This window comes from Ostrea edulis, chromosome 9 (assembly GCF_947568905.1).
Source record: "Ostrea edulis chromosome 9, xbOstEdul1.1, whole genome shotgun sequence".
Classification (NCBI taxonomy): domain Eukaryota; kingdom Metazoa; phylum Mollusca; class Bivalvia; order Ostreida; family Ostreidae; genus Ostrea; species Ostrea edulis.
In genome coordinates this window covers 18,736,063-18,751,561 of record NC_079172.1, presented here as the reverse complement: position 1 = coordinate 18,751,561, position 15,499 = coordinate 18,736,063, and the positions used below count along the sequence as shown (strand labels likewise).

Sequence of the window (15,499 nt, the reverse complement as noted above, 5' to 3'; positions counted from 1 at the left end):
GTCCATATCAGAAGATTTTCCATATCTATTTGCATGTAAAACCGTAGTCCCTATTATGGCCCCAAACCTTCCCCTGGAGGCCATGGTTTTTGCAAACTTGAATCTACACATGTCAGAAAGCTTTCATGTAAATGTGAACTTCTTTGGCCCAATGGTTCTTGAGAAGAAGATTTTTAAAGATTTTCCCTATATATTTGTATGTAAAACTTTGATCCCCTATTGTGGCCCCATCCTACCCCAGGGGGGCATGATTTTAACAACTTTGATGCCCCCCCTTGAGGCCCCATCCAATCCCCAGGGTCCATGATTTTAACAAACTTGAATCTGCACTATATCAAAAAAAAAAAAAAAAAAACCAACAAAAAACTTTGACCCCCTATTGTGGCCCCATCCGATCCCCAGGGGTCATGATTTTAACAATTTAGAATCTGTACTATATCAGGAAGCTTTCATATAAATCTCAGCTTTTCTGGCTCAGTGGTTCTTGAGAAGAAGATTTAAAAAGATTTTTCCTATAAATTTGTATGTAAAACTTTGAGGCTCCCCTTGAGGCCCCATCCAACCCCCGGGGTCCATGATTTTAACAAACTTGAATCTGCACTATATCAAAAAAAAACCAAAAAAAACGAAAAAAACAAAAACAAACAACAAACAAAAAAAACTTTGACCCCCTATTGTGGCCCCATCCGATCCCCGGGGGCCATGATTTTAACAATTTAGAATCTGCACTATATCAGGAAGCTTTCATATAAATCTCAGCTTTTCTGGCTTAGTGGTTCTTGGGGAAAAGATTTTTAAAGATTTTCCCTATATATTTGTATGTAAAACTTTGATCCCCTATTGTGGCCCCATCCGACCCCCGGGGGCCATGATTTTAACAATTTAGAATCTGCATTATATAAGGAAGCTTTCATATAAATCTCAGCTTTTCTGGCTCAGTGGTTCTTGGGGAAAAGATTTTTAAAGATTTTCCCTATATATTTGTGTGTAAAACTTTGATTCCCTATTGTGGCCCCATCCAACCCCCGGGGGCCATGATTTTAACAATTTAGAATCTGCATTATATAAGGAAGCTTTCATATAAATTTCATTTTTTCTGGCCCAGTGGTTCTTGAGAAGAAGATTTTTAAAGATTTTTCCTATATATTTGTATGTAAAACTTTGATCCCCTATTGTGGCCCCATCTGACCCCTGAGGGCTATGATTTTAACAATTTAGAATCTGCATTATATAAGGAAGCTTTCATATCAATTTCATCTTTTCTGGCCCAGTGGTTCTTGAGAAGAAGATTTTTTAATGACCCTACCCTATTTTTACCTTTTCTTGATTATCTCCCCTTGGAAGGTGGCCTGGCCCTTTATTTTAACAATTTAGAATTCCCTTTACCTAAGGATGTTTTGTGCCAACTTTGGTTGAAATTGGCCCATTGGTTGTTGAGAAGAAGTTGAAAATGTGACGGACAGACAGACGGACGGACAGACGCTGGAATACGGGTGATCAGAAAAGCTCACTTGAGCTTTCAGCTCAGGTGAGCTAAAAACCACTGTACAAATTATTGACAATTCAAGCTTTATTGATAGCTTATGATATGTGGAATTTGGGATCCAGAAAAAATAAAAGGTTCCCATAGGAGCAGCATCAGCTTTCGTGCCTACTATTCTACATGCAATTCCTTCTCAAGCATCATTTACAGAATGCCTGGATTGCCTCTGTCAATTATGTGTTGTCGTTCTGGTGGCCCAATCAACTAAAATAGGGGCAAGAAATCTTGGCCAACACACTCAAACTTATTTTGGTCACATCAATAACATTCATAATAATTTCAAATTAAATTAAACAATTTAAATAAATGAACTGATATATTCTTATTTCTAAATGATGTGCAGATTTTCAATTTTTTTTTTTTTTTTACTTTCCCTGTGTATCATTGGGTATAGAAACTAGCAGCTAGGTAGACCCGGGTAAATATGATCTTTCTTCATTAGGTCACATGTTTCAGAGCTGGACACAATCAATGTTAGTGTGTGAACAACTTGCTGGAGATGGAAGTATTTGAAAATGATTGAGTTTTAAATCTAGTAATTGTTACTGCTTGTCAAGCATATCTGTGTTTCTACCCTAAACAGTGCTTATACAAATGTCTGGAAAGAGCCTGACTCCAACTACAGGTTGTTAAATTTCATTGCTCAATGCAATTTTCAGATCCTCTGAAACATTTAATATGGTAGAACATCAACACATTCTAAATACTTTTGACATTTGATCTCGTCACCCCAAGATAAAGGTTCATAAAATCAAATGTTAGATCCTCTTTGTATTACTTATCTGTATCACACCCATCTGAAACTATAACTGTCCTAATACCCCCCTCCTTTTTTTTTAGTAGATTTGCTTTCAGTCAAAAACTTTCTGATTGCCATAATACTAAGTCAGTGTTCTCTCTCCTTATTGATAAAGGTGTTACCAACTCATTTGAATTTTTCTTTCTGTTGACTTTCGTTGCCATTTTTCCATCTAACTGATCATGTCAAAGTCACGAGATTGGTTTTCAAGTTATTCTCTGGACAATGACAAAATAAAACACCCCACCCTCAAAATGGATAAGAAATATCCATAACTTCCTTGAAGGTTAAAAAATCTCAATCAAAATATAGCAGTTGCACAACTTTACGATCCATATAAGATATACACTAAGTTTTAATCAAACCTGTTAAAGATATACTCTAGCTGGCATGTCTATGGATGGACAAGGTGATTCCAATACAACATACTTTGCCCCCCTCCCTTCCAAAGTTTGTTTACGGGGTGTGTGTGTGTGGGGGTGGGGGTGGGGGTGTATAATAATTATAAAACAACATAACAAAACATATTGTTTGAAAAGTTGTAATTATTGACTAGGATGAGGATCAATTAGCTTAAAATGCAATTGATGACTAAAATTTAGAAGATCTTATGAATTTCATATGCTGGGAAAATTCCAGTGCTTTGATCATCTACAAAAGTACACTACCCTTATAATTCCCATCTAATGCCTCCAACAGATGTAATTTACAAAAAACCTTGAAAGAGCTATTCTGTTATGTATCTACAGGTGCCTTCAGGTAATTTCTAAAACATTTGTACAGAACCCTAAATTACTATCAGTCCACCTCAATTCTAGCAAGAAAATTCAAAGCAATGTAGCATTGGAATCGAAAACATATACACCAAAATAATGAAGAAAGTGGAAGGCTAACCAAGTTATAATGATGTTTCACATCTCTATCTTCACCCTGACAACTACAGGAGTCTCAGGGGTATGCACAGTGATAACATCTTGAAGTTACTATAGATCTGAAATCAAACCTCAGAACATATTAGGCATTAATCGACTTTTCTCTTCAATTTGGTGAGTCAAAAATTGGGTACTATCTACATAATCTGACAAATGCAGGCACATGGAAGAGTAATATACACAATACTTGTTTCCTGTGCCCTTTATAAAAATACCAGGTAGAAATACTAGATTTTCATAGTAACATAGAGTGATGACGTCCTGAAAGTAATATGTTTCATATGCAGTATAATGACAGAAATAGGGCCCATAACAAATCACTTGATACTTAAGTGTTTATTGCAAAAGCAAATAAAACATATTACAAATAGTGCTTTTGCTGAAGAACTTGTCGATAATACTAACACGATTTAGAACCAACATTTGAACTGTTAAACCAACTCTCACACTCGTGGTCTATGGGCAATAGTCTGTCCTATTTCTATTGGCTACACAAGTCACATGATTTTTGGTATGCTGCTTTGTTTACGCAATGGCGAGGTTCACTGATTTGACTGATGATAAAATACAGAATTAATTATACGAAAACGTAGAACAAAAACAGGTAAAATATAATTATTGATTATTAATCAGGATATTGGGCACGTAGAATATAATTATTGATTATTAATCAGGATATTGGGCACGTAAAATATAATTATTGATTATTAATCAGGATATTGGGCACGTAGAATATAATTATTGATTATTAATCAGGATATTGGCACGTAAAATATAATTATTAATCAGGATATTGGGCATGTTTTCTTTTTAACTAGTTAATGTGTTGATGAATGTACACAAGCTCACTGTCTTCTTAAAATTTCAACTTCAAACTATGTGCATCTAGTAAAAAATGAAAGTGTGTAACAAAATAGTTATAGACAGTGTCCTCGGACAACAGCTTTTTCATTTGATCCTGGAATGGATCTGTTGCCCGAAGCCTACAGCTACGTCCTACGGCTTCGGACAACAGATCTGTTCTCGGGCCAAACAAAACAGTTGTTGTCCTTGGAATATGTAGTCAATAACTGTATAATATTCCTTCTTATATGTGAGTAATTGATATTTGTATTAATTCATGAGACACCTGTCAAGTTCAACTTTCCATAAATCAAGTCAGTGAACTCAAGACTTATCTTCTCCAAAAATCAATGAACACAAAAAATCATCCTTTGTTAAGAATTACTTCACAATTTTGGGCTGTACATAGATGTGTCCCAAACAATAAAGGGGTGACAAATAATTCTGCAGCCTTCTTACATTATACTCATTAAGGTGGCTTATTCAGAGTTGTCGAAAACTGTCGGTCCTGTCAGCAAGGCCGGCAAAATTTTCGCTGGACCGATAAATTTCAAGAAAATGTTGGTCCAAATGACCGTTTGAAAATATCGGGTGTGATCCGATTATTTTAGAGCTCGGGTTCGAGATGCGCAAGTGAAGGTCACTCAAACATGGCCGAATGGCCGATCAAATTTATGAAAGGTTCTCTACCCAGGAAGAAAAGACTGGTCGTGGTAGCTCAGTTGTAGACCGTTCGCTTCGTAACTGGAAGGTTGTGAGTTTGAGTTATGTTTGTGCTATGGCCACGTCAAACCTAAGATTTAAATATATCCTCGCCAAACACTCGGCATTTAGCAGTGAGATGAGAGTTACAGGTCTTTCGGATATGACCTCCAATGTTGCGGCAGGTTTTAAATTACACATTAAAGAACAGCCTTGAGTCAAAGTACAAAGCATAGGTCTAAATTTGTGGTGTTTCACCTACAGCTGGTCACGTCTCATTATGAGGGGAAAATTTCTGACGGGGCAGAAAACAAACAAACAACTTGTTAAGAAAAGAAAAAATGCTGAACCTGGACCACTTAGAGAATTACGAAGGCTTCCATGTTGTTCTGGAGTTCCAAGATGGTTGGAAAACTGACCATATTTGGCTGGATATTATGAGTGGGAGATACAATAAAAGGCATTTTGGTGCAGTTCTTTTTTCTTTGTTCTTTTTATGCAATACAAGGTACATGTATCTGGTCTGACAAAACTTTGTCCGGTCTGACGGAATCTTTAACTCTGTCAGACCAAATGTCTGACAGTGATTTAAAAATTTCAACAACTCTGGCTCATTACACCAAAATTTTATTTCATGGCTTGTTAAAGGTGTAAGCACCTTAACTTCACCATCGAAAGATTCATACAAGCTCTCAATTATTTCATATGAACTTTTATGACTTTTTGTGCTTTTTCTGGATTGATAAAAAAAGGTATTTTGTTTGCAAATAAGAGATTTCAAAATGTAAACTGTGCTTTGGTTTGATGCATAATACAAGAGGCCAACAGGCCTTATCGGTCACCTGAGTATTAGTTAAAAGTATCACTAGAACCAAGGGCTATAAAATCTAGAAAAAACTTCCTGTTCTGAATATCGAAGTTAAATTCCAAGATTCAGCAAATGAATAAAAAAAAGATGTGTTCTTAAAACCTTAATGTACATGTCCTTGAAAGTGCCTATTAACTGATGAAAGGCTTTACATAATATATGGAACATAAACACAATGACTAATTTGGACCTGTCCTGGAGTCAATTTAACTCTAGGGTTGTGGAATTTAAAATTTTGGTATCTTTTTCTGCTTTTCCTAAATATGCATGTAGTTTTTATACTGTATCTGAGCAAACTTAAAGAATTCTTTCAAATGATAAAGGCAATAATCACTATAATAATTTTGGCTCCATCCTGGAACCATTAAACCCTTACCCCTAAGATTATGAAATTTACAATTTTGGTAGAAGACTACCTTACTCCTTCTAAATATTCATTTAGTTTCAATTTAGTATCAATAGCAACAAGGATATTATTCGAATATTTTACACATATACACTATATATACCAAGTTTGGCCCCACCCAGGAGTCAGAACCTCCACCCTGGGGATCAAGAACAATTTTGGTAGAGGTCCTCATATTCTACATTACTATGTATTTAGTTTTCTTAGAGATATACAATTGTAGAGAAGATGACTTTTGAAAATTGGTAAACATTTGGCAGATTTTGCCCTGCAATTAAGGCCACGGGGGTGCAGGAGTCCTGAAATGTAAAATTTATGTCCCCTTGTACGAAAGATGCTTCATAACGAAGTTGAAAAGAATTGGAATGGCAGTTATCAAGAAGGAGTTAAAAATGTTAAATTGTTAACACATTCAAACACCGATCATTTTGGCCCCACCCTAATACCAAAACCACTACTCCATGGATCATGGAATTTATTTGGTAAAGGGCTGATTGCAGTTCACTAAACAATTTTCATTCTTCCCATGCAGTAATGTACATCAGTAATTAATGTGCAGAGACACAGCCTCACTAGGTGACTGATGGCTGGTTTACCAAATGATTTTTTTTATTTCATTATACATAGCTGGAACTGACAGTGGGCGATTGGTAAGCAGGTGCTAATGAAACTAGACACATCTAACACATGGTCGAATGTGACTCCAGTTCTATATGTTCGTGATGTTATATGATACACATATCTCAATCAATTGAGAGGTAATGCTGTCAAAAAGTAATTTCCTCACCAATATAACAGTTCTTAACAGTATCATATCATATTATATCAAACAATATGAACTAATCTCTGTTAGTGGCGAGATAATAAGAATGATGTCTGATAAAAATGTGAATTCAAAGTTTGGGGGAGGGGTAAAAACTTCCGAAAATTTTCGGACATCCGATATTGATTTTGTTAAGACAACAAATGAAATCATTTGAAGCTGACAGTTTTCAGTTTGCATGAGGCTATAATATGGGTTATGATAAAGGTGGGGGCGGATTCAGAACAAGATGCCCACAGGCCTTATAGGTCACCCAAGGATATCACTAGCCTGAAGGACTATGAAATCAAGCAAAATTCTCCTGATCTATAAAGCTAAATTCAAATATTCATCCGCAGTATAAGACAATGTGTGTCCTGAAGTTAAACCACAAAGGCTCCAGAAAGTGCCTTTACTGATGAAAGGCTTTACATAATATACATGTACATGTAATGTTATATTAACACTATATGACGATTTGGACCTGCCTCAACTGTCGAACCCCAGGGGTTGCAAAATTCATAATTTTGGTACATGTACATTCTGCTATTCCTAAATATCCATTTATTTTATACGGTATCAGCAAAATTGAAGAAGTCTTTTAATGATAAAGACAAAGTCCCTATGACCATTTTGGCCCCACCCTACACCCTTTGCCCCTGAATTGAACAAACTTGAATTTGCACTACCTGAAGATGCTTGCATATACAGTAGTTGGCCATGAATGAGTTTGCAAAAGGCAGTGTCCTTTGTATAAACATGTCCGTTTGAAAGTTGAAAGGAAAATTCCATCTTAAAACACATTCCTATCAAATTCAATTTTAATTGAATAAAAGTTTCTAAATTTTTACAACTGTTATGTTTATTTCTGAATTATACCTTTTGTCATCTGCATAGAAATGATGGCTCCTCATAGAAAAAAGTTTGACCACTGAGCAGAAAGAAATAATTATACCTCTGTCAAACAATGGTTATTCAAGCTTCAAAATTCAGGAGTTGACAAATATAAATAGCAGAACTGTCCAGAATTTTACTAAAATACTCAGGCAACTGATTCCATACAATTGTAAACGATACCTTTAAAGACTGTTTATAATATACTACTTTTTGTTGTTCAAGTACTAACTTGGTTGACACTTATATTCTGGTGTCATGTTTTTCAGAACCTTGAAAGCAAGCACAAGCTTTCTATATGATGTAGTCACTGACAAACCAATGGAACAATTCAAAATGTAATGGGAATTTCTAGATAAAACATCCTCAGGAAATGTAGCATCTTAGTAGAATGAAATCAACAGCTCAAAATCTTTTCATCAATTCAACAATTTACCGCAAACTTTTTTGCCAGAGAAAAAATTTACATACGAAAAATATCCTTGTGGCAAATGCACCGCAAATTAGGTGCACTACAAATTTGCAGCAACTGTGTGCCACAGGGCTTCTTATATATTGGTAAGGGTAGAACTCAGCAAAGCCTTGATCATCCTGAACTACAAATTTCCTCAATAGAATTTCCCAATCCCACCCTTGAATTAATGGAGGATTCTATTATTTATCTTTCTCTTTTTTCAACCTACTAAAAATCTTTCTTTTCAAAGTCCTCAGGCATTTCTCAAATGTTCTAGTATAGAACTGCTAGCATTACTCAACTTTCATGATTAGTCATGTACTAATAGATGAAAATTCTTACTTGCTCATTTCATTTCTGATACCCATGAATTCATGACATTTATCTGTTCAATAGTGCCCTATCTAACTCTGATTCATTTCAAAGATAATACATCCACAACTTGCATTTATTTTTGTGAATTGAGGTTCTTAAAACTGGCTGATAAAAACAACAATCAAAATGATAACTCCATTAAAGTCCTATATAAATCTAACGTCACAAAATGCAATCAACCAATTGCCATTCACAAATTCCATCCACAACGCGGAAAAAAAGAGAGAAGGAAATCATCCTCATGTTTTTTGAATGTTTAGGCTTGATTACTCGTAAAACAGTATCTAATCTAATCCTTTCATTCTTGGAAAGAAAAAAACTCTGAGATTGTGATGTAATATTTGTACTCTTGCAATGCGTTATCAAAACTCTGATTTACTACACGTCAAATCAATGTAAATCACAAAAATCTTTCGCAGACATCCAATATTTCTGAAGATAACCCAAGGATATTGAGACACGTACGCAAAGCAGGCTTCTTCAAAGCATGTTCATTCATAAACTATCAAGAAGTTGTTTTATAGGGGGGATTGCCTTTCAAAGCAGGGCAAATAGATTTTTTACATTTTCTCGTTATCAAATTATCGTTGTCTTTTGAATTTCTGAGGGAAATTTGTCTCCTGCCACTGTATCGCCTGGATTCTCATTACAAAGTAAAGGGACTCAAAAGGGTTCTTAGCTACGCCATCATACTATCATATACTCTTTTAATCTAGAGGAAGAAAAAACTAATGTTGTGGATTACAAATGGGACATAAACACCAACACCCACCCACCCCGTTTTAGATTGAAGAGTCTATCCTTTATCTGGCACGGTAAGCAGGAGGAATAAATCTGTCAGCAATTTTTTAACATATTCTGCGGTTCAAGGTGTACATCGGACTGGTAATCCATTGTTAATACAGGATGTTTCATAATATTTGTTACATTTTAAAGTGAAAATGTTTTTCTTATCTATCATAATTTTAATACAAAATGTATATCTATTCAACTACCAAATCCTGAATTTTTATCCATGTGGGAAAAGTTGGGAAAATTATTTGTTATAGGTCATATATTTCAAATATTTCCAAAATGGATTTATGGAACAATGGGCTGATATCGTAAAACTGTATCATCAACACAAATTGCCCAAACTTATCAGGAATCAATCATTTTATATAGAACTTTAAATGATACAACATCGACAACCTACAAAATTTCTCAAAGAATCAGATATTAAAGGGACTGGTTCACGATTTTTGATAAAAATGTTTTTCATTTTTGATGTTAAACATTAGAAATATAACTCATTTAATGTTGACAGCCAAAATTTTGACCTTCTGAATGCATGAATGAAAGCAATATTTTAGCCTTAAATATGTGTTATGTAAACAAAGACTTGAGTCTTTTTATGTAAACAAACAAACAAGTGAAATATTGATTTTGTAATATAATGCATCTTAATTTTGCATAGTCACAAATTTTAACTTTTAGATGACACTTTTCACCCCAAAAATGCTTGAAAAATGAAAGATATAATAATACTTAGATCGATATCCATTTCTTTTGAAAATTCCGTAAACAATAACATATCGCAATCTTTGTTTACAAAACAAATAATAAACTCTCTAAAATGAGCTTCTGTGATGATGTATAACCTTAATTTTCATGTGAAATCTTTCAAACATATTAGACAGTAGATTTTGATCATTAAAGTGAAAAACAAAATTTTGGATAAAATCGTGAATCAGTCCCTTTAAACACTGAGTTGAATTTGCAAGATGGATGCTAGCTGTAACATGGGAATGACATTTTTCAGGGAATTTGGATATTTTACTTGGATTAACAGAATGTGTCAACCAAAAAACCAGATTTTGATCTAGAAAAGCCTTCAAAACTAAGTATGTGGGCGGCGTTAAGTAGTCATGACAAGGAGTTATTTGACCTTTCCTGATTGAGAACATGCAGAGAAACCACTACAGCAAACTCTGTGTTATCACCACTTGTTGAGAACAAAATTCTTGCCTAACTTGCGCAGAAAGTATGGTGATCTAAAATCCATTTGGTTTCAACAAGATGGAGCAACAGCCTACAGTTTTTAACTGGTTGGAGGAAATGTTTGGGGGACAAGTTATATCCTAAAGAACCAATAGTCCTTGGCCTCCTCATTCACCAGACTTCAACCCATCAGACCTTTTTTCTCTGGGGGTTCCTATAAGACAGGGACGCGTTTCTCAAAAGAATATAATTATGGACAACTTTACACAAAGGAATTTTCCTGTTTATTGTAAGATCATTCACTCAAATGCAAAATAGTTAGATAAAATTAAATTGAAAATTAAAGCCTAGCTCAGAAAAGTTTTTATTCATTCAAACTAATAACTGTGTAATACAATTTAAAGGGACTGATTAACGATTCTCCCCCAAATTTGTTTTTACTTTTAATAATTCAAAAGGTTTCACAAAAAATTAACATCATACTGCATGGTTTGTTTGTAAACATAAAAAGACTCAAGTCTTTGTTTACATAACACAGAGTTAAGGTTAAAATATTGCTCTTATCCCTGCATTTTGAAGGTCAAAATTTTGGCTGTCAACATTAAATGAGTTATATCTTTAATGTTCAACATCAAAAATGAAAAAAAATAAATCAAAAACCCTGAATTGGTCCCTTTAACACTTGCAATTTTGTCGTAAGTTGTTTGGTAAAACAGGACCCAGGGTCGACAATTCTAAACCATAGTGACTGGATGAACTCAAAAAGAAAATGAAAGAATGTATGCCAATATTGTGGAAAAAGAAGTGAATTTCCACTATTGATGAAAGAAATGGAGGTCATTTAGTAGAACATATGCATAATCCAGACATGCTAAAAGTGATGCAATATAGAAAAATCTATATATTTTTCATCAATGATTGAAATTTTGTCCAAGATAAACAGTATATAAATATTGCATGTAGTTGAGGGTAACATTGAAAATTTTCAACTTGAGAAAACATGTCAACTACATGCAATATTTGTTTTATTGTACTGAATGTTATATAAACAACAAAGCAGAAAGATTTATGTCTGTTAACATTTGATCGATCACTGTCATGCGATATTTGATATATCAATGCGGGTATGTGCGTTTATTACAAACACTCAAACAACGTTGTCTAACAATCTACGGCGAACCGTATGTGCATAAATTTGACACATGTGATAATTTTTTATAATATCATCTGTTGCTAGATACTATTACCCTGGACCATGTGCTTTCTGTTCTCAGAGGGTAACAATATGTTTTTTCAAATGCTTCTCAAACAATCAGATTTGAGTATTTTACATGAAAGTATAATAATGTATTTTATTAATTTGCATAAAGAATCCATTGGATACATACATCGAAATGATAAAATCACTTGTCTGTATTTATTTCATTTGTCATTCAACATGTAACATATATTATGTAATATATATTATGAAACACGTATCGTATATGTTCGGAGTCCTACAGAGGTTCTTATTCTTTTTATATCATGCAATTGCCACATAATGTAATTATACTCTATTTCCAGCACTATATCATTATCAAACTACCCTATAGTTTTCAATCTTGAAAATTTTGATAGTTGGGATAAATCAAAGTTGAACTTTACACTCAATATCTAATCTCGCATGCTTCCATGTATTTTAGTGCTTTTCTCAAATTTCATACACTTTTAATATATATATATATATAATATGACTATACATTCATGTACTTTTAAGTCCACAAGGATATGCAAATGTGTTGCTTATGGCATTGATAAAAGTAAGTTATGAAGGTTTGGGTTCACTTATTGTTTCCCTCATCAAACCTGACCGTCTGAAAAGTTCACACTTGGCCTGCACCAGAACAGCTGATATCTGTTGAGAACAGAGAGAGAAGTCTCTGACAGATCTCATTACTGTGGTCAGTCACCAGGAAATCCTCACCACATGGTTGTTTGTGTCATTAAGTTAGTATACATACATTATATGCACAATTAGTTCTCCACATATTGATGGAATGTCACTCAGATATAACAAATAGAGGTTAGAGACCAGAACGCGGGGAGCTTTCCATACTCGTGTTTAGTATGAATACACAATAATATGCCAGACACAGTACCAACAAAATTTCATCGCTCCTTTGAGTTTCATGCAAATTCTAGTTTACCATCGGTCTGGAATACTGCTATATACATAAACAGCTTTTTTATCACTGGTACTGACAAAGACATTAGCATTTCTATACTCTTGCCTTTCTACATTCTTTTGCAGACATTGGCATTTCCACATTTTTGTGATGATGTAAACATTTCCACATTATTATGATGATGTAAGCATTTCCACAATTTATGTCCCCCATGTCCCAGAGATGTTTTGTATCAAATTTGAAAAAATTGGAAGGGAAGTTATCAAGAAGAAGTTAAAGATGTTCAATTGTGAACACAACATATTTAATCACTATGACCATATTGGTTCCAACCTAGTACCAAAACCCCTACACTTAGCTCGGACCATGAAATTTACAATTTTGGAAAAGTTACACATTAACACAAGATGCACTACAAGTTTGGCCCTGCCCTGGAGTCAGAACCTCTACCCCAGGAATCATAAAATTGACAATTTTGGTAGAAACCTTCATGTTCTACTTGACTATGCATTTAGCTTTCATAATAGGTCAATTTATTGTAGTTTTTGTCCCATCCCTTAGGCCCCTGGGGTGCAGGAGTCCTGAAATTTACAATTTCTGTCCAAATTGTTCCAATGATGGGTAGATCTACTTATCAAAAAGTCAAAACTGTTCACTTGTTAATGCACGACGAACAACGGATGACAACAGACAAATAGCAACAGCAATAGTTCATCCGAGTCATTCAGGTGACCCAAAAAGTAGTATCATCCTTGGATGGGGTAAAAGTGACAGTAGCTTATCAGTACCAGCCTGTCATCATGTAGATCGTAAAAATTGGAGAGAGAAATTGGCCCATCCTCATTCTCTTAAAATGGGGAGGTTGAGAATTATCAACCTACCTGAATAATAGGAACCCAAGGGAGGTGACTGCCACTCTTCTCACATCATCATTTACGTCACTGACCTGAAAAAGAAAATAGATCTTTAAATGACCCCACCCTACTTTTGCATTTTTGTGATTATCTCCCCCTTGAAGGAGGAATGGCCCTTCATTTGAATAAACTTGAATCCCCTTCACCCAAGGATGCTTTGTGCCAAGTTTGGTTGAAATTGGCCCAATGGTTCTGGAGAAGATGAAAATGTGAAAGTTTATGATGATGCCGACAGACAACAAATTTTGATCAGAAGAGCTCACTTCAGATCAGGTGAGCTAAAAATAAAAGAATGACAAGAACTAAAGGACCTTCCCACTGTGACACACGACTCCTGATGATTTAGTAAAACATCAAAGTTTGAATTATGCAATTTACAGAGCCTTACAACGAGGGAAACAAAATGTATTTCCACCAATCATAAAACAGAGAATATCTCATTGGGTGAATAGTGGAAACTAATTAAGCTAAGGATTTATTCTAGATTCATATGCCTGGACGGAATGATTTCAAACTATGCATCCAGGATTTTTTTGTGCTCTTTCTCTCTGCATCTTGAATTCCTTATTTTAAACATAATGAGTATTCCCAAAATTGCGACTATTGTATGACCTTCAAAACTTCCATTTCAAGTACCATTTATACATCTCTCTCTCTCTTTCTCATATTCTGGTCTCAGGATTGTGGCTTTAATTTGTTTGACCTTGAAACGGGAAAAGAAAAATGCATTGACCTTGAAAACTAGTACATCATCTTTAGATTTCTACACTATGATAAAACATTATTAGAAATATTCATAAGTATGGATTCATAAAGCTCTGATTTGATATTACTTTGTAGTATTGCGGCTTTAGTTTTTTTTTACCGGGTACCTCAAAAAACAAAAAAAATGTATTGACCTTGAAAATTAGTTCAGTATCTTTTTACTAAACTTCTCTCCCACTCATCTTTTGGATTGGTGATTTTAGTGCGAGATTCATTTGTTTATTAATTGATTATGTTCATTTTGTTGTTAATCATGTTCTTGCAGTAATCATATTATTTTTCGTTATCGGCACTGTTTACCATATCCGAATCCACAATGGTATTAAATACCAAATAATCTTTTGTAACTTAACCACACTAAATCACTATCGTCCCATCATTTTATTTCACCGTCACATTGTTTTGAAAGTTTTCTCTCCAATTTTGTTCAATTTCTATAATTTTGAAAAAAATATTTGTATTCTCATCCCGACCCGATGATGGTACAAACTCGAGACACCATCGTCTGTAGACACGCTTGCTACGAAGACAACCAGTTTTCCCCATTCAGTACATTAGTGTGTTTTTCCTGTTATCAATGAAAGGTGAAGATAACAAACAGTGATCAATCTCATAACTCCTATAAGCAATACAAAATAGAGAGTTGGGCAAACACGGACCCCTGGACACACCAGAGGTGGGATCAGGTGCCTAGGAGGAGTAAGCATCCCCTGTCGACCAGTCACACCCGTCGTGAGCCCTATATCCTGTAGATCATTAATATTTTTCATTTTTTGTAGTGTGTAGAATGTGATATTTGTTTATGTAATACATATATGTCTCTTGATAAAGACGCAGGTTGCATTGAAAATTTGAGGTTTAAATAACCAACAGTGTCGTGGCCTTTTCAGTGTTTTTATACTGGGGAGCTAAATGCTCTCTAAGTTACAAAGTTTTAATAACCAGCATTTCATTGTTGCATTATGAAATCAGCTAAAAGTCAAATGAAATATGAGAAAGGATCACTCAGATCTTTGCTCATATACAATTAACTGATATAATCCCCTCTCTGTTAAAC

At 34.6% G+C, this 15,499-nt stretch overlaps 1 protein-coding gene across 1 annotated transcript in view; it reads right to left on the bottom strand.

Annotated features, from left to right (window-relative positions):
- LOC125657502 (26S proteasome non-ATPase regulatory subunit 1-like) overlaps window positions 1-15,499 on the bottom strand; it is a 150,586-nt gene that overhangs the window by 92,341 nt on the left and 42,746 nt on the right. Inside the window, exon 21 of the mRNA XM_048888095.2 lies at window positions 13,645-13,709. Coding sequence (XP_048744052.2) covers window positions 13,645-13,709 — 65 coding nt within the window. The remainder of the gene's footprint in view (window positions 1-13,644; window positions 13,710-15,499) is intronic.